Source organism: Ctenopharyngodon idella, chromosome 19, assembly GCF_019924925.1.
Source record: "Ctenopharyngodon idella isolate HZGC_01 chromosome 19, HZGC01, whole genome shotgun sequence".
In the NCBI taxonomy this organism is placed as follows: domain Eukaryota; kingdom Metazoa; phylum Chordata; class Actinopteri; order Cypriniformes; family Xenocyprididae; genus Ctenopharyngodon; species Ctenopharyngodon idella.
Genome location: NC_067238.1, coordinates 25,517,649 through 25,543,969, shown reverse-complemented (window position 1 = coordinate 25,543,969; position 26,321 = coordinate 25,517,649). Strand labels below are relative to the sequence as shown.

Here is a 26,321-nt window from a genome sequence, read left to right as displayed (position 1 = left end):
TTTATAATAATAGTTGTTGTTGTTGTTGTTGTTGTATAGTCATATTGAATGGGCTCCATTAAAAACAACAGTCATGACTCAGAGCCTAGAGCCATGCATCACCTTTAATGACACACAAAATCAAAACAGTTATGTTTAGTCAGTTAGACTTCTTCTTACTGTTTAAATGGGTGGTTCTAGGCCATGATAGCTTTATAATTTTGTCCATAGACATGCATTGTTTCAATTTAAAACTCCAGGTGCATAACCAACCTGGCAAATCAGAATTGGTGTGAATGGACTTGAAGACCTAATGTATTGCGCACTGCACACTTTTGCAAAGGAATAATTTATTTCTTCATATTCTCTCTCCCTCAGTCAACGGTCTCGCCTAATTTACGTAGCAGTTACTCTGAGACTCTGTCCAAGTTGGAGAACCAGTACTGCAAACTGCTGGTGAGTTTTTCCTGCTTTAGAATTATGATAAGCAGACATATGTGAGTCTATTTGAGTTCATTATACTCTGTATTATGTATATTACTGTTCTCTAATCTCATTAGGGCGTGACCGAGTGTGTCCTTAGAAAGGCAGAATACAGAATGCTTGTGTGACATGCATGAAAGTGCTGCAAAACACCTGCTCTTGACATATACCCACACCCACCCACGTCTCCATAATTTAACCAAATAATTTCTCCATGAAAACATGCAATTGTTCGAAAGACCAAGGGTGCTTACCGCAGGGAAAGCATGAGACTGAGCAGTTGCCTGTGTTATATGGCCAGTGTTATAAATGTTGTTTTGTGTTGTCGCAGGAACATTCGTCATGGCGACTACGTTGCCTGGAGAGCCTTCGAGCTTTTGTGTCCCACTGCACTGAGGAGCTGATCTGGCTCAATGAGAGGGAGGAGGAGGAGCTGGCCTTCGACTGGAGTGACAGCAACACCAACATGGCTGCCAAAAGAGAGCAATATGCTGTAAGACTCCATCTATAGAAAGATGCATTAGTCATTATACTACCTCTGGGCAATATATGTTCCTTTACTGATTTAGTCCTTATTACCTTTTTTTTTTTTTTTGCTCCCCTTTTATGTATATTTTCTTTAAACATTTCATTTATAATATTTGTGGTGTAGATTAAATTAATTAGTAGTTTGCCCTCAGTACTTCATGATTATTTTAAGTCATGATGAAACAAATGGCATTGATTTTGAAATGTAAGTGAAATGGATTATCGAAAAAGAAAAAATGTAGATGAGGACTTGGCTCTGTACATCTTGTTGTTGATTGGTTTTTGAGATGTGGGCGTTGCACTCAAAAATGGAGGCAGATGAACGAGAGCTTGCAAGGTCGGAGTTTAAGCCGGCTAAATGATTGGAGAAATTATGATGTTTTATAATGTATGAGGTCAAAATTAAAATAAATAAATAAATTGTGCCAGAAGCTAGTTATTATAGTTAATAACGTTTTAAATATGGATATTTTTCTTACAAAAACCCATTGCTTCACTTCAGAAGGCCTTTATTAACCCCCTTGGAGCTGTATGGATTATATTTATGATGGATGGATGCATTTTTTGGGGCTTCAAAACACGCCCCTCGTTCACTACCTTTATAAAGCCTGGGAGAGCCAGGATATTTTTAAATATATCTGTGTTCATCTGAAAGAAGATAGTCATAAATACCTAGGATGGCTTGAGTGTGAGTAAATCATGGGATAATTTTCATTTTTGGGTGAACTATCCCTTTAAGTGTGTTTGCGGTTGTTCATTACATTTTATTTTGGATTGAGCAATATCTTTTGATCTCCTTTACCTCTATCAGGACATGAGGTCAGAGCTGGAAGAAAAACAAGAAGTGATGCGCTCCCTCCAGGAGACAGCTGACCACCTGTGTCAAGATAACCACCCAGCCAAACAAACAGTAGAGGTGAGTTGTTGACAAATATGAATAAATCTTCACGCAGTGAACTCAGTATGTCGCTCTAAGACACAGTAAAAATAGATTTGGTTCTCAATCCTGACCTGTTGACCTCTCTGATCATAGGCCTACAGTGCTGCCCTGCAGACGCAGTGGCAGTGGATTAAAGAGCTCTGCGTATGTGTGGAGCAGCACCTCAAGGACAACACTGCCTTCTTCCAGGTACTGAGTAAACAAAACAAAAAAACAAACAAAACAAAAACAAATTGTATACATTTCCTGTGTTTTAATGACCTTTTTTTTTTAGTTTGTGGGTGATGCACGGGACTGTGAAAGCTATCTACGTCAGCTACAAGACACCATTAAGAGACAGTACACCTGTGATAAAAACAGCAGACTTGGCAGATTGGAGGATCTGCTGCAGGACTCCATGGTGGGTCTTCCCTCTTATTCAAAAAATAATAATAATATGAGTGCACAATCAGCCTTTAAAACATATTTTACATATTTTATTTTTTAGTTATGGGAGATTGTATCATTTATACTTAGTTTAGGAATTTGAATTTTTGAGCTCAATGAGTGCACAGGAGGCAGTGCGTGTCCTCACATATAAACAGATGGCAGCATGAGAGTGGGGTTGCACAAAAGGAGACAGAGCGAATGGGCATCCTCTTTGGCCATACGGAGAAGAGACCCAGAACTGGCACAAGTGCATTACAGTTAAATAAGGGCATGAATGCAATAAAAATAAATAGAAGCTGGGATGGATTATCTTCCCAAATTAACATTTTAAGTAATTTAATTGGATTCCATTAGGATTTCTCTCTCTCTCTCTCTCTCTCTCTCCCCCTATATATATATATATATATATATATATATAATATATAATATGTGTGTGTGTGTGTGTGTGTGTGTGTGACCCTGGACCACAAAACCAGTCATAAGGGTCAATTTTTTGAAATTGAGATTTATACATCACCTGAAAGCTGAATAAATAAGCTTTCCATTGATGTACGGTTTGTTAGGACAATATTTGGCCAAGATACAACTATTTGAAAATCTGGAATCTGAGGGTGCAAAAAATCAAAATATTGAGAAAATCACCAATAAATGAAAAAGTATTTGAAAAAATAACCCAGATATTTTGTACATTTAAAAGTTATGTGTTACTTTACCCATTACTTGAAAAAAGTAATCTCATTACATAACTCATGTTATGTGTAATGCATTACCCCCAACTCTGGTTAACTGTTTGACTGCTTGATTGACTTTCTTATTTATTTTATTTTATTTTTCAGGAGGAGAAAGAACAGTTGATTGAATACCGCAGCACAGTGGCCAGCCTTGTGGGCCGGGCCAAGTCGGTAGTCCAGCTCCGCCCACGCAGTGCAGATAGTAACCTGGGCACCACCACGCCAATTCGTGCCATCTGTGACTACCGACAAATAGAGGTATAACACGCTCCAGATATCTCACCATCACAACCTACGCGCTTTGCCTTACCTTATCACATCACAACCCTGCATTGATCCTTATGCTCTTAAGGACTGAGCTAAGATCACATTTGGAAAATAAACGTGATCCTAATTCAGTTTTTCAGAGCTTTACGTTTGTGGCCCAATCCTACCCCACTTGAAAACCGTCTTTTAGCTCTTTATCTTCTGCTCCACTCAGGGTGCTAGCCAGAGACCATCTGCACATATTTAGTCATAAACCACACTGGAGCTGCAAAGGCAAGTATAAGGGGAAAAGGTGCCATTGACAAAGATTATTCAGAGGATCTGTCCTGTGTGTGCCAATTTAGTTGTAAGCAAATAATCCTGGGAAAGTGGAGGTGTGGCATATCATGAGTGATACCATTTCGTTGCTTTTCATTCACACATTTTACATACTCTAATTAATTGAAATTATGAAATAAGATTCTGTCATTTGTTGAATATTAATTTTTATGCAGAACACTCATTCACTCTCCCAGCTGTGGCCCCGTTTCTTTTCCTGATCATATTATTTCAGTCAGACGAGGTCTGCTAAATGCCCAAAAGTAATCTCTTTCTCCCTCCCTATCCCCTTCCCACCCCCCTTTTCTCTGCCCTCCCCATATCCTCCTCTTTTTCCTTTATCCCTCCATTTAAACCCATCTTTCTCTCCCTGTTCCCTTCCTTTTCCCTTCCTCTTTATGTGTGTCTGCGGGGCTGGGCAAGGCCAACTCTCAGGTACTATTGCCGACCGTTCTCCTCTTCTGACCTTTGCTCTCTGGCCTGGCCCTGCACACAAGGGACCCCTGCTTTACCTCAGGCGTCCTGTACACTGTTAATGTGAAATAGGGCATATATATTATGTATTAGGTGTTTTTATCCCAGCCCAAAATAATCATCAATTTTCCATGGTGGGAGCATGTTGCATGCTGACTTGCTATGTCATTTTAATTCTATTGTATTTATCAGTCACAAAGGTGGTAACCCTCTGTTAATTTTAATTTCCTATCCATACATAAAATATAATGAAGCATAATGTTCTCTGTGTGCAAGGGGATAGGGTGAGAGTTGAGGTGGGGCGCTATAAAGTGCTCTCACATCTTCTTTTTGATTTTTAATATGCTTAAATCACTCAGAATGCTTTTAATTTTATGTTGCCTTGAGGGTTATTGATGGCATTTAGGTTTCATGTTAGCCTGGGCAAAGCTAGGCTAAAAAAGCTACTATAATTAAAGTGAACAAGATGAGAGCCTTTTTTTTTTCTCTTTTTTTTTTTTTTCTTCTAGCCAGTTGTAAAGATATGTTAGCGCAGTAAGGCATTATTCCATGAAATTCATATTTCATGTAATTCAACTCATATGAAGGCCATTAGCATTAACATTTTATTCCTCATCCTTTGGTTAATATTTTGAATCCCTTTACTTTTTAACATTGACCATCAGTTCTGCTTTTTTGCTCAGTTTTTCAAATCCTCTCTCCCTTACCCGTTATGTTTCTTCCATTCTTTTTTCTCTGTCCCTCTCTTTCTATTTCTGTCTCTCTTTCTCAGATCACGATCAGCAAAGGAGAGGAATGTGTATTGGAGGATAACTCTCAGAGGACTAAGTGGAAGGTCATCAGTCCTACAGGAAATGAGGCCATGGTGCCATCTGTATGTTTCACCATTCCTCCCCCTAATCAGGAAGCTATCGACACTGCCAGCAGGTACAGTACACAGATCCTTATAGGTTGCTAATAAACACGTTAATGAGGGTCTCACACACACATGCAGGAATCAGTCTTCTGTAATGTGACACATTTCTGCATGTAACAACATATGGCATAGAAATAACCCGAATTGTAAAGAGTACCTGGAAACCATACTTGAGTAAAAGTACAGATACCTGCTAATGCACTCACATTCATGTAATGTAGCATACTTGACAAGTTTGGGTGGGTAAAGGGCAAAATGCACAAGGTATAGTACCTTCTATGCCCTGTAGATGGCGATATAACTTTTGTAGCTGAAATAAACTGCTGCATAAAAAGTTTTCATGGCAAGTTTTGCATGGGCAAACCAGTGTTGATATTAAGTTTTGTTTTTTGTTTAGGTCTTGGGGTTTTGCTTTATTTTTGTAATTCAAGTTAATCTCATTAATACAGTAAATGTAAAAAATTATGTTAGAAATATTTTATTTAAAGCAATAAAAAATTTAAAGCAGTCTAATACAACAATGATGTGTAAATATTTTTTTCAATAACAAATTACACATGATATCTTTTTTTTTTTTCTTCTTGGGTGAATTATCACCAGGACATGTTCTTGATAGGCTTTGAGATTCATCCATTTGTGTTTTCTCTACATTCGATTAACCACCTGATTCTTTGCTATGGGAATCTTAGTGAAATCTTAACTGAATTTGAAAGTGTGCTTGGTCAAATTCTGCCTCTTATTGAAGGAAAATTTGATTAAGTGTTTCCTGTTACAGTGAACCTTTTTAGTGAGACGTTGATGCTTTTTGTAAAAGTGGCAGTCAGTGTCAGTGATTTAAAAAAAACAAATCTGAAATGATAATATAGAAAGAAGTTCTTTTAGCGATGCTTTGATCAAGATTGTTCAAAAGGGAAACCACAATAAATCTCTTATTTTTCGTGTTTCTGTCTTCATAAACTTTTGTTATTGTAGTTTATTTATCTTATTTTTGGACCGATGTCGTTCAGTTTTTCATAAGCTGGCAACCATGACATACAGTCACATTCACTTGCACTTGCATTAAATTTACAGAGATAAGTTGCACTACATTGTCAGATCATAGTTTTTCCTCATAGACCCTTTAATTTTTGCCCTCTTATTAATTTTGTGTGTTTTAAAATATTTTTTTGTGCATAAATTGTTTGCTAAAACTGTTAACAATCATTTTTATTAATTGAAATAAAATATAAATACTAGATTTTAAAAAAAACTAAACTTAAAAAACTTGAAAAATAAGTTTACGGTGAAGTACTTAATTCTAAAACTGAAATAAAAATAAATTTAAGCTAAATATTAAACAAATATAAAAAAAGACAAAAGCACAATAAAATTGCTTAAACTTAAACTAAAGTTAAAATGAAAACAGAAAATATAAGAATAAAAGTGAATTGAAAATATTAATAAATACTATAATAGTATATAAATAATACTAAAATAACACTGGGGCAAACACCACTCTTTGGAAAATACTGCTATTTTCATTTTGAATGATGAATTGTGCACTATAACACAAGGGACATTTAACAAGAAAGTAAATAGCATACATTTTGATGTTGTATTGCCTTTTTTGTTGCATAAATAACTATATAAACTATTTAAAACAATCATATTTTTTTCTGTGCACAGAATGGAGCAGATGTACCAGAACGTCATGTCTCTATGGCACCAGCTGCATGTTAACATGAAGAGTGTAGTCTCCTGGCACTACCTGCAGAAAGACATACAAAATATTTCCTCCTGGAGTCTGGACACAGTTAGTACCAAAGTTCATCCCATTTCCCTCTCTTATCAAAAATCTTTCAGAGGTTTTTTATAATCACGTGTCTGTCTCTCCAGATGCGCTTGCAGGCCCCAGCAGAGAGGCAGCAGGCTTTAAACAATCTGGACGCCCACTTGTCAGACTTCCTTACGGATAGTCGTGAGAGCGCACTTTTCACACCGACTGAAAGGCGTGAGCTAGAGAGAGAAGCTGAGAACTGCCGTGAACATTGCCAAACGCTGCTGGTCTCTTTGGAGACAGGTAAAAAGGTTACTGTGTGTAATCATGTTATGAAACCATATGACATGGTGCTTAGTAATTTTTTTTTTTTTTTTTTTTTTTGTCTTTCAGTGGAAAAGGATGAGTTAGCCTCTCGTGCTTACCTCTCAGAGCTGCAGAGCATCAAGTCACACCTAGAGGACGCAGAGAGCAGGCTGATGCGTGGCATACAGACTCCACACCCTAGCACAATATCAGGAGATGTCGCAGACAATGCGGTTCACATAGCAGAGCAAGAGGTGAGGAGGAGTGATCAACACAACTACTCCCTCTACTGGTCAATCAGTGGTCAATGTGTACTACAGTTTTTAGCTGATGCACATACATAAACCAGTAGTCAGTATTTACATTAATTGAAAATACTGTTAATTTGACAAAAAAAAAAAGCTTTTCAGTTTAAAATTTTGCAGTATGTGTTACTGACAATGATCAAATAGTTTAAAGTTTTATAGTATTATTTATAGACTATTAAAATAAACTAAAACTAAAATTAAAAGTATTATAGTATTTAATAATGTTTTGAAGTAGCTTTTTTTGAAGTAGCTTTTGTTTATTTTAATTTTAGTTGAAGTTTTAGTAATTTTATGTGCTTTTGTAATTTTTATTAGGTTTTTAGATATTTATTAATTTAAAAAAAATCTCAATTATTTTAGATATTTCTGTATTGCTATAATTTATATTTATTTCAGTTTATTTCCTTGATTTTAGGTGCAGTTTTTTTTCTTTTGTTGACACATGTCCCATTAAAATAAGAAATTATAATATAAATAGGAATGTATATATCGTAATAGTAAGCATATTATTAGACAGAAATTTGACAGAAATTTGGATATGCCTCTGATTGCAAGTTCAATCATCAGTTAATTTTAACAACTTTTAGAAAAACACTAGCATATAGTTTATCTCAAATCGAACAGACATGGACTAAAACCTGCAAATGACATGGAGTCTTTATAAATATAATCTTTTAATGGTGTTGCAGAAGCTACAGCGGGATTTAAAGGGTCTCCAGTCAGATTTGGGCGAGGTGTCTCGTCGCTGCGTGAGCTTCTTTGAGGAGAAGCCTTCCTCTTCCAGTGTGCCTGTCCTACGTTCTGAGCTCAACCTGGCTGTAGAGCACATAGAGAAACTCAACTCCCTCTCCTCCGTTTATCTGCAAAAGTTAGTGCACTTCAATTCATATGCATATACTCTACCATAATTAGTCATCAAGCCTTGTTTAACCTTAACAACAAACATGATCTGAATGTCTATTTCTCTGAATCTGCCAGATTAAAGACGGTAGATGTGTTGATGAGAAGCCTGCAGGCTGCAGAAAGTCAAGTGAGAAAGTATGAGAGTCGACTGAGTGAAGAAGATATTGTGCCTGCTGATACGGCTGCAATCCAGGCCTTGGGAGAGCAGTTAAAGGTGAGACACACAGACACTTCACACATTCTTAGCTGCTTGTTGATTAATATCTCAACTAGAGCTGAACGATTAATCGTTAAAAGATTGCCATCTCTATTCAAACACCCCACAAGATCTCCTAAATGACAGTGATTCATCTGTGTCTATTAAACCTTGGACTAGTACGATCAAAACGGAATATTCAAATCTGCGTTGGCTTGCCACTGTCTTTTCGACTGCACAGTATCATTATTTCTGTTACTGTAATTCAGATTTTACAGAAGTAGAAGTATACAGAAGTTATGGTTCGGACATAAACACTGATGTCTATGGTGTCAAATATAGAGGAAAGTAACTTTATGCTTCAAATAAAGATTGTATCAATTACATCATTACACCAGTAGGTGGTGACAAGTGACTGTTTTTTTTATTTATTTATATATATATATATATATATATATATATATATATATATATATATATACTGTCTCCAGTACTTGCATACAATTGTCGCATTTCGCCCTCTAGTGGCAGTCGCACAGAGCTTTCAAACTGGACATGAAGAGGCCACCCTCCTCTTATTCACCATGGTAAAATGAATAAATAATGGATGTATGAATATATCCACACAAAACAAATAACCGCCAATATGAAAGAAATTCATACTAGGTTTTCTAGGGCTAATCAAAATAAAAATCTAATTCTAAAATACTTATTTCAGGCATAATTATTCATAACTGCCTATTTTACTGAAATAGTGTTCAAAGGAATAGTCCATTTTGATTGGAATCGTGTGGCCACATACGGTCCAGCTGCAAAAGTTCAAATATTTAAACAAATCTGTAGCTCAAATCGAAACTCTACGCAGCTCCTGTACTACTCTGTGTTGGATATTAATGACTTCCGGTCTGTTGTTTGTCAAAAACAGTGGATAGGTGACTTTATGTTTTTTGACTGCATTTCATACTCTGTATTTTACACTGTTGCAGAAATGGCATTCAGAGCTGGAGAAACAGGATCACATATTCCAGAGTCTGAGTTTAGAGGTCCAGCAGGCTAGAGAGGTCGGAAACCAGCTCAGCCAGCTGCACCCTGACCGTAGCCCTGAACTGGACCGCTACCAGGAGAAAGCAATCCAGCTCACAGAGAGGTGGAGTGGATTGCGTAGGCAAATGGAGACACGGTGAGTTGTTTAGAAGTGAGAAGTGGGTGACAGGGAAAGGGTGTCTACCAGTATATTCTAGACTGTAAAACGAAACGTAATGTCCTACAGGCAAGCAGATCTTGAGGTGTTGGGTTCAGTGCTGCAGCAGTACAGAGAAGGCCACACTTCTCTCATCCGCTGGATAGAGGAGACCACAGATAAACAGGAGAACACACAACCCGAGCAGACAGACAGCAGAGCTTTGTCAGAACAACTCGCACAGCAAACGGTGAGAGAGGACACTGATATTGATGAATACTTCCAAGTGTTGCAAAACAAATCAGTGTTTGATTTGAGTATCTGTTCTCCTGCAGGCCTTGGTGGTTGAGATCGAACAGAACCAGGTGAAACTGGATGAGTGCCAGACATACTCTAAACAGTACTGCGCTGCTGTTAAGGTAAGCACCTGTGACCAGTGTCGACTACTGCTTGCTGGCAGTCATTATGGAGAAATGGAAACATAAACACTTGATTCACAAAAAAGGGAATTCTATGCAGTATTATTTTAGATTTATTTTAGTTTTGTTACTATTTTGAATGAGCTTTTATTTGTATTTTTTATTCTCATTCTATTTTTAGTTTTCATGCTAGTTTTAGTTTAATTTTTAGTAATTTCATTATGTGCTTTTGTCATTTTATTATTATTTTTTAATTTTTTTTTTTTTTTTTTTTTTTTTCAGTTTTAGTTTAGTTTTATTTTTTATTTATTTTCAGTTAAAGGATTGGTTCACTTTCAAATGAAAATTAGCCCAAGCTTTACTCACCCTCAAGCCATCCTAGGTGTATATGACTTTCTTCTTTCTGATGAACACAATCTGAGATATATTAATAAATATCCTGACTCATCCAAGCTTTATAATGGCAATGAGCGGGATCAACGAATATGAAGCTGAAGAAAGTGCATCCATCCACATCCATCCATCATAAACATACTCCACATGGCTCCGGGGGCTTAAGAAAGGCCTTCTGAAGTAAAGTGTAAAAAAAAAAAAAAATCCATATTTAACAAGTTATGAAGTAAAATATCTAGCTTCTGCCAGACCGCCTTCCGTATTCTACTTACGAAGAAAGTGTAATGCCTCTCGCAGTTCAAAAAGCTTAAGCTACGTCTTACGCCTTCCCTATTCAACTTACGGAAAAGGCTTAACTGACACGACGCCAGTTCCTTTTTTTCGAAAGACGGTCTGGCAGAAGCTAGATGTTTTACTTCATACCTTAATAAAAATGGATATATATTTTTTTTTATTTTTTTTACACAAACGCATTGTTTCACTTCAGAAGGTCTTTATTAACCCCCCGGAGCCGTGTGGAGTATGTTTATGATGGATGGATGCGGATGGATGCACTTTCTTAAGCTTCATACTCGTTGATCCCACTCACTGCCATTATAAAGCTCGGATGTGTCAGGATATTTATTAATATATCTCAGATTGTGTTCATCAGAAAGAAGAAAGTCATATACACCTAGGATGGCTTGAGGGTGAATAAAGCTTGGGGTAATTTTTGTTTGAAAGTGGACTAATCCTTTAATAATTTTAGTGCTTGAACTTAAACTTGTTTCAATTTATTGCCAAGGCAACATTTCAGTTTTTTTATTTAATTTAAGTTTTATGTAACTAATATTTATATATTTTATTTCAACTTTATTTCAATCAACAGTAATGTTTTTAATAGTTTTAGTTAACTATAATAACCCTGTTTCTATGTATGCTTTAGGACTATGAACTCCAACTTATGACGTTCAGAGCTTTTGTTGAATCAACCCAGAAGTCCCCTGTGAAAAGGAGGAGGATGCACTCTTCATCAGATGTCATTACACAGGAGGTAAATACAGGGAAACCAGGACATTAATTTGATGGTTATGTTGGATTTTGCATTGATTTTAAATACTTGAATGACATTTTTCTAGTTTATGGATTTACGCACACGCTACACAGCTCTGGTGACCCTGACAACGCAACATGTCAAGTATATTAGTGATGCACTACGACGACTGGAGGAGGAAGAGGTGTGTTATCATGCTTTTCTAAGCCTCCTACTTTCAGCTTTGAGTTTTACCTTTTGTATATTTGCACATATAAATGCCTGCAAGTATGCACATAATAAAGACAACATCAGGTTTCATCATCTGATGTATGGTAAATGAAAATGTTTCCCGTTTGTGGTACAGAAAGAGGTGGAAGAGGAGAGGCAGGCACGAGTGGGGCAGGTCTCAGAGCTGCTTGGATGGGTAAAAGGCCTACAGGAGCGTGCTGGCAGAACTGCTGAGCCATCACTTGCTGCACAGCAGGTAAGATTAGAGTGTTAACTATTAGAATATTATATGTTTTTAGGTACTCTACAGACAGTAGTGCAGTATGTGTTAGGTGGCTTTGAAAATACTGTTTCTGTCTCACTTCTAGGCTATTAGTGAGCAGTTAGCAGCTAAAAAAGAGGAAGTTGCTGAAGCTATCAGGAGCACCCAAGTCTTCCTGATGTCAAAGCAGGCCAGCAAGTAAGTCCCTGTATGACCTTCAAAACAAAGACAGCAGTTCTCAGACATTTCATGCTAAGTGCTACCAAGTCAGATCAGTCAATGTCAGAGAGTACTAAGTTGTTTCAGGTCATATTTGCAACAACTAGAAAAAACATTTTTATCTTAAGATTAAAACTTTTTTAGTCTTATTAAACTTAGTCTTATATTTTTTCTTATACAAATTGATACAAGAAGAAATAGCCTGTCAGAAGATGCAGTGGAATAAAGAAGAATGAGAAGTAGCCAACTCAGACCCTGTTAACATAAGACAGGGCTTTGCATTGAAATAAAATAGTAAATGGTTAAAAAATTAGAAATAAATTATACATGGGAAATACATTTTCATAAAATGTAATAAATGTATTTTTTATGTAAGTAAAGACCTCTTTATTTATTAATATTTTGAATTAGGTTTTATTTTAATATTAATTTTAATCTTTGTTTCTTTTAGTAATTTTGTTATGTGCCTGTTTTAATCTTTTTATTTTTAATTTCTTCAGTTTTATTTTTAGTAATGTTATTATTTGCACTTATTTTCAGTTAGTTGCCAAAGCAACATTTCTAGTTTTCCTTTTTAAACTTTTTTTTTTTTTTTTTTTTAATAGAAAGTTTTACATCTAATCAATTAATGAATAGGATTTTTAATAGTTTTAGTTACAATAACAACACTGTCCACTTGGGGGTGCTTTTTGTACAATAGTTTGAACAGCTAAACTATATGTTCACATCAGGTTCACATCCACCTCTAAGGACCAGTAAATGTTAAATAATAATGCACTTACTCAGACACAACCATACATTTTTATTAATGAAGCACATATATCTTTAGGCTGTCTTCTGAAGAGCGTGCCCAGGTTGTCTCCCAGCTGGATGAGCTGACAGCTGCCTACACTCAACTGTGTGACAGTTCTGCCGCACAGTTGCAACAACTAGAGGAGCAGCTGGCCAAAGAGGAGAAGCGCAAGGTAAAGTTCGGTGACCAAGGGGAAGTCACCATTGACAGCAGTTTTCAACTTTGCCAAAACAAGCTTCAACAGCAAAAAGCGTGTCTTGATACAATGCTTCTGAAATATATTGCTTTTAATAGTGGTCTTTGTTATGGTCAAGCATTGTCAGTGTGCTAGTGACATGCTATAGCAGTGTGTATGTGTGAGCTAGAGCGAGTGAATCATTTTTGTGTTTTTTGTGTTGCCTGTCACGTGTGGTTTAACCTTCATCACCATGTTCATACATCTCACAGACATTGTCTTATTTAACAGTTATAAAAAATTAATAGCATGGTGTGAAATAATCCCATTTTATACAACATGCCTGATATCATGTCACCCACACCATCTTTATTTTTCATATTAATCAAGCACATCTGCTTAAACGCAACTCATCAGCTTATTAGAGTAGAATAGTGTGATAATAGCTTTTTGGCATCAGAAACAGCTTTCATAGCTACTTTAGTGTCCATTGAAGCAACATTCAAACTGTAGATTAGCTTTTTTTTTCATTTCATTTGAATAAAGCACAGATAAACATGTAAATGTAAAGGCATAAATGTCATTACATTCATATTGTTTTTTTGCCATATGCAGCCACAAAAACTGTGCACTCATACATGCATCAGTCATTAAGTAGTGATTACTGTGTGTACTACGATGTGTTTGTGTTTGAATGGCCAAAAGTTAAAGATGCAAACAAGATAGATTCATCAGAAAGCAGTGGTTGAAATATTTTCCTAGGGATCGGTATAGACTGAGCACAAAAAGCCAGCTAAACCTCCACCTCACTGTTTGAGCATGATGTGTCCAGGTCACAGCTATATGTTTGTTTGTTTGTGTGTCTGTATGTGTGATATTGTCTGTTTTCAGTCCATGTGTTTAATACTGTAATTCTTTGTGAAATTTAATAAGCATTTTGCTTCAAAATCACTAACAGCTGCCGGGAGAAAATGTAAGACATCATCTCACAATTGGGAGTAAGAAAAAACTGTTAATCGGAATGCAGGATTATCCTTAGTTGATTAGTAATTAAAAAAGTGTATTTACCAACCAAGATCACATTCATGGGTAAGTTTCAAAACATATTTAAAAAAACAATGCATATGAAAATAGATAATAGAGGTATGAAAATAGTCAGTCCCAGGCAGCATTTCAGGCAGCTGGAGTGTGGCATGCAGATCGCTAACATCCGGCTTCTCACCCTATTGCACCTCAAACCGCCGAACCCTCGGTCTATCAGTGTGTGTGCATATCACCCCACATGGTAAGTAGTGCTTGCTTTCTCTCTTACTGCTGCTTTCTTTCTGATCTAGCAATATGTCCTTAAGTTTTCTGTCTGTTTTCTCTTTTCTTTGGCCTCTTGTATTTTTTAGCGTTCAGTTTGTGCATTTTTTGCATATTTTTTTTGCACACTGCAATGCTGTGCTGCCATGTTTTTTGTGTATAATAAATTTAAATAAATTATACTTGGAATTTTTGTACATTTTTCTTTATACTCATGAATAAATGCATGAATGTTATCAAGATGATAATTGCTTTTTATGTTGCCTTAAGATACTCCAACTATGGTGGTGGGCATTTCTCTATCCCTCCTAGTTAATCTGTGAATACAAAAATTAAATAAGAACCATTCTTAAAATTATGATTTTTATCTTTCCATAGGATCAAGAAGTCATCGCTGGAGTAATTGACCTTGGCACCATGGAAACCTTTCCAGTTTTTCAGGCAGCACAGCGTGGCCTCATAGATCAAGACACCTGTCATGTACTGTTAGAGGTACAGGTTGTCATGGGGGGTCTATTTCAGCCTGACTCCCCTGATTACCTGTCATTAGATAAGGGTCTTTCCAATGGTTTGATTGATAAACGTACCTACCAATCACTGGAAGAGTTAGAGACTGCCCTTTGTCTTGTCAACACAGCAAAATTTGCAGAGGGTCAGGAATTATTACCAGTAGCCACTGCTATGAAAGAAGGTGTCATAAAGGAGTTGGTGGGGCTCCGTATACTTGAGCTGCAGATAAGCTCTGGCGGCCTGAAGGTTGGTTCCAATGGAGAAATGATCAGCCTGGATATTGCAAGGCAGAAGGGATTGCTATCCACCGATCTTTGTCAAAAGCTGCAGTCCTGTCTTCACCGACGAGAACTTATTGATCCAAATACAGCAGAAAAACTAAGTCTGGTTGACTTTCAACAGCGTTGTGTTCTCAATCAGGAGACGGGTCTGCGCTTTTTTCCAGTTAAACAAAAGCCAGGTGGAACTGTCTGCTTATGTTCTGGCAGAAAGGTGGGAATATTCCGTGCTGTTCAAGAGGGGCTCATCGACCGTCATGTCACAGCTCGACTTCTGGAGGCTCAGTTGTTTGCTGGAGGCATCACAGACCCCCGGTCAGGACACAGATTGACTGTTAATGAGGCTGTCCGGCATGGCCTGATGGATCAAGACTTGGCCTGCACCCTCATGACTCGACAGCTTCAAGCAGGGGGAATAATAGATCCAGTAAGTGGGGACCGTCTAGAGCTGGATGAGGCCATACAAAGAGACCTTCTCTCTCCACGCTTAGCCTTACGTGTACTGGAATCTCTCCAGTCTTTTATGGCAATACTGTGGCCAGAATCAGGAGAGCTACTTCCTGTAAGTGAGGCACTTCAGCAGGGTGTTGTTAATAGAGAGCTTGCTTCAAAAGCCCTGAGAAAACGTCATTCTGTTGGTGCAGTATATCTGCCTGAGAGTGGACAGGTGGTCCCTCTACATCAAGCTGAGAAGATACTTCAACCTCAGGCGGTGGAGATCCTAAAACAGACCCAGGTTCCAGATGTCCTTCCCCATGTGATTCAGTCAAGTTCCTCATATATGAAGCGATTGAGTTCAGGATCTACCTATTCTTCATCACCCCCTGCCTCACATGCAGATATCAGTTATGACTTTTCCATCACAGAGGAAGGCAGTTCAGAAGAGCAGGTTCAAAACCACCTTCTCACTCAAGTGATGACGCACAGCTACATTGATGCTCACTCAGGAGAACGCCTAGTACTACTAGAACCAGAAATGGTAGAACTACTATGTGAAAATGTTAAAACCACAAACCTAGACAGACCTGTTCAACACAAAATCTCTGACAACATTAGAGTTACAATGTACAGCACAGCTATGAGTGGGATTGAAGAGGATTTGGAAGAAATTGAAGAACCAAAGATTATACAATATAAAACTGCCTGCAAGGACTCTTATGTGGAAGAGACTGTAGAAATGGCAGGGGAAGATCTTGCACCCTTGGTGATCAGTGAAAGAAACTTTATAGAGCCTTTGGTTTTGCAAGAGAAATTTCTGTCTTCAGAAGAGTATGGACAACCCAAGATAAAAGGTAAAATTGCCTGCAAGATCGCTGATATAGGAGAGACAATGGAAAGAACAGAAGAAGATCTTGCACTGCTGACAGAAACAAACAGAGCCTTTATAGAGCCTTCAAATGAAGCAATTCAGCAAGAAAAAGTTTTGTCATCAACAGACTATGTAGATGTAAAAGATGACATTGACAGCAAGAACGCTGACGTGGGTAAGACTATAGAAGGAGCAGGGGAAGATCTTGCATGCTTGACAGACACAGACAGAATTTTTATTGAACCTTCACAAGCAGAGGTTTGGCAAGAGAAAGTTCTATCATCAAGAGAATATAAACAACCCAAAATGAAAAAAGATGAAATTGAGAGCAATAAGGATGATGTGGTTGAGACTATCAAAAAAGCAGAGGAAGATCTTCCACACTTGACGAGTAAAGACAGACCCTTTATAGTGCCTTCACATAAAGAGGACTGGCAAGAGAAAGTTCTGTCACCAGGAGGACAAGGTAAAATTGCTTGCATGGACACTGAAATATCGAGTGAAACATTAGAAAGAGCAAAGGAAGATCTTGCACCCTTGACAGAAGCAGCCAGAGCTTTTATAGAGCCTTTACATAAAGAGAACTTAAAAGTGAAAGTTCTCTCATCAGGACATTATGAAGAGCCCAAGATCAAAAAAGATGAAACTGCCAGCAAGACTAACTTGGGTGAGACAATAGAAAGACAAGAAGAAGATGTTGCAGCTTTGACAGGCTCAGAAAGAGCATTTATAGAGCCTACACATGAAGTTGTTTGGCAAGAGAAAGTTCTATCATCAGGAAAATATGAAGAGCCAATGATTATAAAAGGTAAAATTGCCTGGAAGAACACTGGTATGGGTGAGAGGATAGAAAGAGCAGAGGAAGATCTTGCACCCTTGACATGCACAGAGGGAAATTTAATAGAGGTCTGGCCATCAGGAAAATGTGATAAACCTAAGATTAAAAAAGATGAAATTGACTGGAAGAACACTGAAATGAGTGAGACTATAAAAGAATCAAAGGAAGAACTTCCAACCTTGACAGGCACAGAAAAAGCCTTTATAGAGCCTTCACAAGTTGAATACTGCCAAAAGAAACTTCTGTCATCTGATCAATATGAAGAACCCAAGATTAAAACAAAACAAATTGCCAGCAAGAAGACAGATATGGAGAAGACTATAAAAAGTACAGAGGAGCATCTTGAACCCTCAACAGGGACAGGCCAATCCTTAATAGTGCCTTTGCATACAAGCTCAACCCTACAACAGACTGTATCAGATAACGGGACGCTCTCTCAAAATCAATTTGGAGATTCAACAAGAAAAGAATCTAAGAAAACACTTGAGCTGGAACAAGCAGAGAGTAGTGGGATATTTCTAGAAAAATCTGAACAAAAATTTTTTGACATTGATGAAAGCAGTGCACATTCTTCAATCCAAGATACTGTAAAATTAGTACAATACGATCAGCTAAATGCCAAATCAGATGAAGCCAAGACTGCAAAACAGTCAGAGGAACTAAAGAAAATGGTTGAACAAGAGGTAAATAAAGACGTGTTTGATAAACCTGAGAAATTAGACCCTTCAGAAATGAAGACTTTGTCTGTGGAACAAAGTGACGATGATGCGAAGCTTGAGAGTATGGCTTTGGAACTGCAACAAAGTGGTCTTGTAACTGTAGGTGGCCAAAAAGTTATCTTGGATGAAGCTCTGGCGCAGGGTTTGCTTCCAGGGCACACTGCTATTAAACTTATGGAAAAAGCTGGTCTCTTCAGTGGTTTTCTGGATATTAATGCCTGTAAGTCTCTTAGTGTTGAGGATGTGATGCAAGAAGGCCTGTTGGATGAGGACTTGATGACCTGTGTATTTCATTCAGAGAAGATTTTAGCCGGTGTGATTGATGTGGAGCATGGTCGGCTCTGCTCAATAAAGGATGCTGCTGATGCAGGCCTGTTGGACTCCAATACAGCTGATCGTCTCCTTGAAGCCCAGGTCGTGTCAGGAGGAATAGTTGACCTGCAGAGAGACAAGAAGGTATCAGTTACTCTTGCAGCCAACCTTGGGTTGATTGAAGAGGGTAGGAATGAGAAGCTTCTTGCACTGGAAAAGTCATGTCGGGGAAAATGTTCAGATGCAAATGCATTGCAAACCAAGTTGGCGCTACAGTTACAAATGAAAGGGGTGGTGGACCCAAAAACCAGAAAGCCAGTCCCACTGGAACAAGCCCTTCAGATTGGCATAATTGGTCAAGATATGGCTCAGAAGATTTTAAGTCAGCAAGTTGCAGAAGGTGGCATTGTGCATCATGGCTCTGGTGTTCGCCTCACAGTTGTGGATGCACTAGACCTGGGACTAATGGATCACACAATTGCTCCAAAGTTAAAAGCGCTAGAAAAATCTTTCAAGGGCCAGGAACCATTTAGTTTAGATCCAGATGCTTCACTTCTTCAAGCATCTACAGGTTCCATATATGACGATGCATCAAAAAGCAGGCTTACTCTGAGTGAGGCTGTTTCTAAAGGCCTTCTAGATGGTGAAACAGCAAACAAAGCTATGGACTTACCCAATGTGAAAAGTGGATTGTTGGACCCTCATAACGCTCATATTGTGCCCTACTCTGAGCTGATAAACCAGGGTAAAATTGACATTGAGACGGGACAGAGGTTTCTTGAAGTGAGATCTTTCAGGGGTATTCCACACAAACAAACTAATGAAATGATGACCTTACCACAGGCAATTAAAGCGGGCCAAGTGGATCCCATACCTGCAGCGAGAGTATTGCAGAGTCAAGCAGATACGGGGGGTATCATTAACATTTACAGTGGAGAGCGTTTGCCTCTTCCAGAGGCTATAAATAAAGGCTTAGTTGATAAAGACATGGCTAAATGTATTGCAAAAAATCAAATCTTAAAAGGGGGGCTGCTCAATCCAGCCAGTGGGCAAAAGGTCCCCAGCGTCACTGAGGCAATTGGATTTGGGCTTATTTCAACAGAAATGGCTGCAGAACTTCAACACGACATGTGCCATGTAGATGAAAGTGAGAGGAAAATATCAGCCTCTTCAACGAATGGAACACCTTGTCCTCTCGTTCCTGAGATGGAATCAGATCAGGTCAGCCCTAATAAAATGTTACCTGAGAAAAATCTATTGAGCATACCACCACCATCACCATATCTTAGAGAGGCTGAAATAAAAGATGCAGATCTTCTAAAAAAAGAGGAGCTTGAAGTTTTTGACGTCTGTCCTGATTCAGAAAGCAAGGCAAAATTGGTTGATGCAGTAATGCAGGACCAAAATGATACATCTTTGGAGGTTCTGACTGAATTTACCTTGAAAGTAGAGAAAAGACTTCAGCATGCCATTAAAGAGATAAAGCCCACAAAAAGCAAAGATATCAAATCACAGCCAATCCAAAGCCCTGAGCAACCCCAAGAGATTTCTGAGATAAAATGGCAAAGGATTGAAGTTAAGGACTCAACAACTTTACATGACCAAACCATAGAGATGGAAATCCAGAGGGAGACAGTTAATGAATCTGCAATTTCTATAGATATTTTCTCAGAAAGCACTGATAACAGCAGGGAACAAGTCCCATCTACAGAGCAAACAAAAGGAGAGACAGAGATCCAAAGGCAGACAGTAAGTGAGCCTGCAACCTCTAAAGTCATTTTCTCAGACAGTGATGATGGCTTGCAAAACAAGGAACCAAACCCTTCTATAGAGCAAATAGAAGGAGATAGTTTTAAGCTAGAAGCAGATCAGTTGGTGTTAAAAACAGAGGAAATCAAGGACAGGCAGAAGACTGGATTGGATCCTTGTGCTTCCACACCCACAAAGACAGTTAAGGTACCAGGAAAGAAGAAAGGCAGAGGGAAAAATGGTAAGCAAGCTAAAATGGAAATTGCTGAAAAGCCACAAGTTTCAGACACCTCAGCCAGAATTTCACCTACAGAAAAAGCAGAGGTTGATGGACAAGACAGCTTTATCACAAGTCAAAAGCCTATAATGAAAGATGACAAAGTGAAGGTGATCGAAGTACAGCTATCAGAGGCAACCCATGCAAGTGGTGGCATTGCACCTGTGCCAGAGAGCGATGAGAATGTGCAAGGCAAAGATTTGGAAATGGGGATGGATAGAACTTCTAATGAAACTGAGACCCCTAAACTTGAGTCTGATCATGAAAACAATGCAAGACAGAAAGAGAAGACTCTAACACGCCATAGTGTCACAACTACAACAAAAACAGACCAGGGTCAGGAAGCTATTGAAGAATTTAAGGACCTTGGCACTGAGATATCAGAAAAAAAGAGGAAGAAGAAAAGCAAAAGTAAAAAAGCTAAGCAAGTGTTTATTGTTGAAGGAGAAGAGAAAAGAGATGATGAGACTCATGAAGAGCAAAAGACTGTGATCCCTGAGGCTCAACCCGAAAGCAGTCAGTCAGATGAGAAAGAAAGTGTGAAGCAACTTGAGAAAGCCAACCAGGCAATGGCACAGAAGGAAATACTTTTGATGAAAGCTAAGGAAAGCATTCTTAGGAAGGTGTTTGAGCGAGGAGTGACCGAAAAACAAGCTGCTGAAGAATTAGAAGCAATGCGTCAAGTAGCCAGTAATGGAGAACGCCGCATGACCACCCAAGAGGAAACTTTTGTAGAAAAGACAAGCATTAAGCCTCCTCAAAGTAAGGAGGACAATAAACTACAGCAAACGGGGCAAGAAATGAAAGAAAGGGTTGAAAGGTCAGCATCAAACATTGCAGAGGATCTTCTACCTGGGTTTGATACTGATGCACGCTCCTCAGCTAAAGCACAGCTTCAAAAACAGAAAGATCAACTTGACAAGCGTGCAAACACCGGATTAAGTGGGGATGATATGAATCAAAATATTCCATCTAAGAAGACCCCTGATGACATTGTGGACATAAACCAGAAAGAGCTAATTCCAATCCAGAATTTAGAAGGGGAAAACAAAGAAAGAACAGCAGAAGAACAAAGCATTGAGCCATTATATACGGAAGATGAAAAGTTGATAGACCCTGAGATTGAATTGACCTTGCCAGCAAGTGCTGCAGTGACTGACAGTGAAGTTGCTAAATCAATATCCCTCAGATGTGTCCTTGACATCCCAGTAATGAAGGACTCCAAGGAGCTTCTGTCAAGTGAGGTGCATACTCCTTTACAAATTGCCAAAACATCTATGAAGAAGGTAAGCAATGAAGTTCATCAAGAAAGAGACAAGGAGCCCCCTTTCAGTGATTATGAAGCCACAGATGAACCTTCTATCCAAGAATGTAAAACTTCTGGACTTCCCCTTACGGAGGTGCTCCCAGAGTCTGATATCAAGCAGAAAAAAGAGGTGGAGGAATATGCAAAGGGTTTAGTGGAGAAGCGACCTGAAGAAATTCAAATAAATATTGAACAAATAAGCAGGGACACTGCAAAAGCTAGCAAGGTAAATAATAAAGATCTTTCTTGATGATTTTTTATGTTGTTTATTGTAAATATGGTTTACTTGATTCTTTTTTATTCATTTTCCTTCTCTTTTCAGTCCTCACTTGCCCGCCAAGAGTGCTTAGAGCATGACCAACAGATTGTGGCCTTGCTCTCCATGGTGAGACACATCGAGGTCCGCCTTAAGCAGCAGCAACAACAGTCTGTTGGTCGAAGTCTCTCCGCACTTGATGACATAATCAGACAGACAGAGGTACAAGCTTTGTATTACAGCAAAATGTTTGTCATATAACAAGTTGTTTAAGCTAAAAAGGGCTGTATTTTCATTGAACTATTTTTTTTCAGGTTCTTTTCCTGGAAATTAGTGACTTGGAACCAGAAGTGAACAAGGAGACTAAAGCTGCCACACAGTTAGTGGAGTCTCACCCTCAGGATGTTCCACCTCAGCTGCTTATGGCCCTGAACAAAGATGGGCGAAGCTTAACCCGGGCTTACAGTGCATCTAGGGACCTTGCCAAGAATACTTTGCAGGGGTTACAAGCACAACGTGATGCACAAAACGTAAGAAAAAATCATTAACATTTTAGTTTAGTTTTTCATGCCAAAGCAGTTTCTTTTAAAACTCTTTGTATGATTTTTTATATTTTTGCAGGAAGCTGTAAGCAGTCAGCTGAAATCTTTGGAAGAGCAAATTAACAAACTTCTCAGCTGGCTTAAGGAAACTGAGACACAAATGCAGGAAGAAACAGGGGTAGATGGAATGACAGTGGCAGAGATCAGTCGTAAGCTACAGTTGTGCCAGGTAAAACATCAACAGTGATAATATCTTATCTAGCATTTACATACGTTTACATTCATAGTTACAGTGATGGCATCTTTTTCTGTCTTTCATTTTTCTATTTTTTCCCCCCCTACAGCATATACAGAACTCTCTCGCTGCTCGATCCAATGAAGTCAGTAATGTGGCATTCAATATTCAGGTGTTTATCTCTGAGCATGCTCAGGACTTGCTTCCAGATCAGAGCAGGCATCTCCTTGGACAGCTGGAGCAGCTACAGAGGGTCTTTCACCAGGCCGTTGGTCTCAGTCACGCCAGGGCAGAGGCACTGTCGATTCAGCAGACGAGAGAGAATGAACGAATGAAGAAAGAACAAAAAGAGAAAATGGAAAAAGAAAAAGAAGAGAAAATGGAAAAAGAGAGACAAACTAAAAGGGATAGAGAGGTTTGCAAACAGATGAATAACTGCTTGTGCTGCCATTTTAAAAACAAGAATATTCAATTTGACTTTTCACAATCATTCAGTTGAGATAAAGAAAAATTTATAATGCATTAAGAACAGAACATTTATGGTAACAGTTAACTGATGCATGCATGAATACTTATTAGCACGAATGCTGCATTTTAAAATCAAAATAATCTTCACATGCATGTAACTTTTAGTATGTTCTACTTGTTCAGTTAATTTTATAGAGCCAGTATTGCTTATAATGCTGATCTTTTGCTTCAATAATGCTTCTGCAGGACTCCACAATAACGACTTTTGTTTGCTGGCCCAGTCAAGCCAGTAGTTTAAATTTTTAGTTGCCTTACTAGCAATAGCAACATATTTTTATATGTGATAAGAAAAATATTTTTTTAAAAGAAATCTAATTTAATATATATTTATTTATAAAATAATATATATTTATTTAGAAATTACTCAAATTACAACACAAAAATTATGTTTTAAATGTTCAGTAATACCTGAAAAAGTTACAGCTAAAATATATTGGAAATGCATTGCTTATACAGTACATACTGTGCATTTACTCTGTATTCTGTCACAATATTCATACTTCACCTTCCCACTTAATAAATTATGCCATGTAGTGCTAAATCTTAATGGTTTTGAATGTGTATATAATTCTCAACCCATTCTAACTGATGGTTTCAAGGCTATAACAAGCCACAGTTTTGACAAAACCTCATTATCCAGCTAGATAACTAAGCCTTATTTAAATAAAATAATTCCTTATTGTTGAGCCCTGTTCTGTAGCCTCCTGCATTTCAAACTTAAATTTGCTAGCTGTGTGTGAATGAAGATAACATGTGTGTATTAACCTGTCTGCCTTGCTCTTGCAGATTGCCTCAGAAGACACATTTGGAAAAAGGCTAAAGATTTAAATGTAGCCTTACTGTATAGCTTGCTTGTGTTTTTAGAGAGGAAAATATCCAGCTGAGATATTTTATTTTTTGTCCTAAGGTCTTTGTTATTTTTCTGCTTCACTGGCCTGTTGAGTGTTTTTGAGTGCTTTGTGTGATGATTTTGGACACATCATGCTCAACCAGTGTACATTGTTTACTTTGTGTGAAACCTGGCACATTTACAATTGTGAGAGTTTGGTGGGGTTAAAAGAAATATATGATGAGCACTTAATTATGATTATAATAGATCAAATACAAAACTTTTTTTTCTTTTCTTACTTTTCTTACCGTGGGATATAGGTTGTGCAGCAGCAAAAGGCAGAATGCTCTGAAAAACTAGAGAATCTCAAAATGTGGTTGGCTGGTGCTGCCAGCATCCTGGCCAATCAGAGAGCTGGGGTTGAGTCAGATGACGTCAGCGCGTTACAGCAAAAGCAAAAAGAGCTAAAGGTGAGAAAAATAGACACATCTGACATTTACTTATATATTGTCTGAGAAGCTTTATTACACATTATTTTACATAAAACCTTAATTGTATTTTTTAAATTTAATTTTAATGTTTGGTTTATTATTGTTACTATTTGTACTATAGGAGGTGGAGAATGACCTTCAGATCAAAAGTGACTTGTTGAATGAGACTATACGTTCAGTGGAGGAGTTCTTGTCTGACCGGGGTGACAGTCTGAGTCCTGAAGAGAGGGCTAAACTACAGGGTGCTCTTTCACAAATGAAGGAGCAGCACAGCTCACTTACAAAGTCAATCCACTCCTCACTGGCTCAAGTAGACACTGCCATTGTCACAACACTGCAGCAGAACACACAAAGAGTAAGCTGTTCACATATATATATATATATATATTATTATTATTATTATTATTATTATTATTATTTTTTTTTTTTTTTTTTCTATTTGTCATTGTGTATTCTTTTTTTACTCATTGTCATGTTTTGCTTCTGCCCAAGGCTAAAGCAGAGGAGCAGATGCAGGAGACACAGGAAAGAATAGACACACTGCTCAGAGAATTGTCATCATTGGACGACTCAAAGAGGAGGTCACTTGGCAACACCGTAACTGACACCCCGTCATCTGTGCCACAAGAGAATGCTCTGAATTCTCACAGTGACATGCTTCAGGTCAGATTCTTAAATCAATGTTAATAATTCTCAGTTTTACCAATATGGTAACTCCATTCTAAAGTAAGTTCAGTCAGTTTTAGAGTAGTAAACGAAGTTCACTCGGGTCTGGAGTTCAGTTTTAAATCAAGTTCAATTAATTCTAAAGTTAGTTCCAAAGCAAGTTCATTCAGTTGTAATTTTTGATCTGTTCTAATGTCAATATTAAAGTCAGTTTTACAGCATATTCAGTCAATTTTAAACATTTGAATTTCAGTTTAGTCAGTCAAGTTTGCTGTGCTGTCTTCCCTTTGACATTTTGGCTTTTCTTTATTGCACCAGACCGAGCTGCAGCAGTTACAAGCTCAACAGGCTCACCTTCAGCAGGTGGCCCAGTCTGTCCGCTCCCTCCTGGAACAACCCGACTCCAGTGTGCCACCAGAGGAGAAACAACGCTTACGGGCAAAGCTGGAACAACTACAGAGTCAGCATCAGGAGCGTCTCCAGAACTGTCAGGACAGACTGAGGCGGGCAGATGCCCTCAGAGACGAGTTTGCTAAGTTTGTTCAGGAGCACGGGAACCTGGGAACATGGCTGGATCAGAGTGAGCAAGAGCTACGATCACTTGGGGAAGGCGAAACAGATGGAAAGGGCCTAAAAGACAGGATAGAGGAGCACAAAAAGGTATCAAAATTTAGTGATGGTAATGTCTAACATTATAAATGTACTTCAGGGAGAAAATAAAATACTAAAATAAGAATGTGTTTCTCTGTATTTACAGCTTGCAGAAGATGTCATCTGTCACAAAGCAGATCTGCGCTTTGTGACTATCTCTGGTCAGAAGGTTCTGGATTCTGTCCAGGGGGCCCTGGAGAGGGTGGGCAGTCCTGATCCAGCTCTGGAGGAAACCAGACATCTAGTCAGTGACAAGCTCCAAGATGCCACACAGCGCTACAATTCATTACACAGCAAGGTTG

The 26,321-nt window shown here is 38.2% G+C and overlaps 1 protein-coding gene across 26 annotated transcripts in view; it reads left to right on the top strand.

Annotated features, from left to right (window-relative positions):
- Positions 1-26,321, top strand: part of macf1a (microtubule actin crosslinking factor 1a) — a 182,457-nt gene that overhangs the window by 94,557 nt on the left and 61,579 nt on the right. For 25 of the 26 annotated variants that reach the window (XR_007926431.1, XR_007926430.1, XM_051872300.1 and 22 more), the window contains 30 exons: positions 358-435; positions 794-955; positions 1,802-1,906; positions 2,024-2,119; positions 2,205-2,330; positions 3,196-3,348; positions 4,922-5,076; positions 6,731-6,857; positions 6,941-7,124; positions 7,215-7,381; positions 8,125-8,303; positions 8,414-8,552; positions 9,521-9,714; positions 9,805-9,964; positions 10,050-10,133; positions 11,452-11,559; positions 11,645-11,743; positions 11,906-12,025; positions 12,138-12,229; positions 13,080-13,215; positions 14,902-22,047; positions 22,144-22,299; positions 22,392-22,607; positions 22,699-22,848; positions 22,964-23,269; positions 24,532-24,681; positions 24,824-25,057; positions 25,195-25,365; positions 25,687-26,028; positions 26,126-26,317. Coding sequence is in view for 24 of the 26 variants with exons in the window: in XM_051872300.1 (XP_051728260.1) it covers positions 358-435; positions 794-955; positions 1,802-1,906; positions 2,024-2,119; positions 2,205-2,330; positions 3,196-3,348; positions 4,922-5,076; positions 6,731-6,857; positions 6,941-7,124; positions 7,215-7,381; positions 8,125-8,303; positions 8,414-8,552; positions 9,521-9,714; positions 9,805-9,964; positions 10,050-10,133; positions 11,452-11,559; positions 11,645-11,743; positions 11,906-12,025; positions 12,138-12,229; positions 13,080-13,215; positions 14,902-22,047; positions 22,144-22,299; positions 22,392-22,607; positions 22,699-22,848; positions 22,964-23,269; positions 24,532-24,681; positions 24,824-25,057; positions 25,195-25,365; positions 25,687-26,028; positions 26,126-26,317 (11,727 nt within the window). In the remaining 2 variants the exon portion in view is untranslated. The remainder of the gene's footprint in view (positions 1-357; positions 436-793; positions 956-1,801; positions 1,907-2,023; positions 2,120-2,204; positions 2,331-3,195; positions 3,349-4,921; positions 5,077-6,730; positions 6,858-6,940; positions 7,125-7,214; positions 7,382-8,124; positions 8,304-8,413; positions 8,553-9,520; positions 9,715-9,804; positions 9,965-10,049; positions 10,134-11,451; positions 11,560-11,644; positions 11,744-11,905; positions 12,026-12,137; positions 12,230-13,079; positions 13,216-14,901; positions 22,048-22,143; positions 22,300-22,391; positions 22,608-22,698; positions 22,849-22,963; positions 23,270-24,531; positions 24,682-24,823; positions 25,058-25,194; positions 25,366-25,686; positions 26,029-26,125; positions 26,318-26,321) is intronic. The other variant, XM_051872298.1, reaches the window with a different exon arrangement.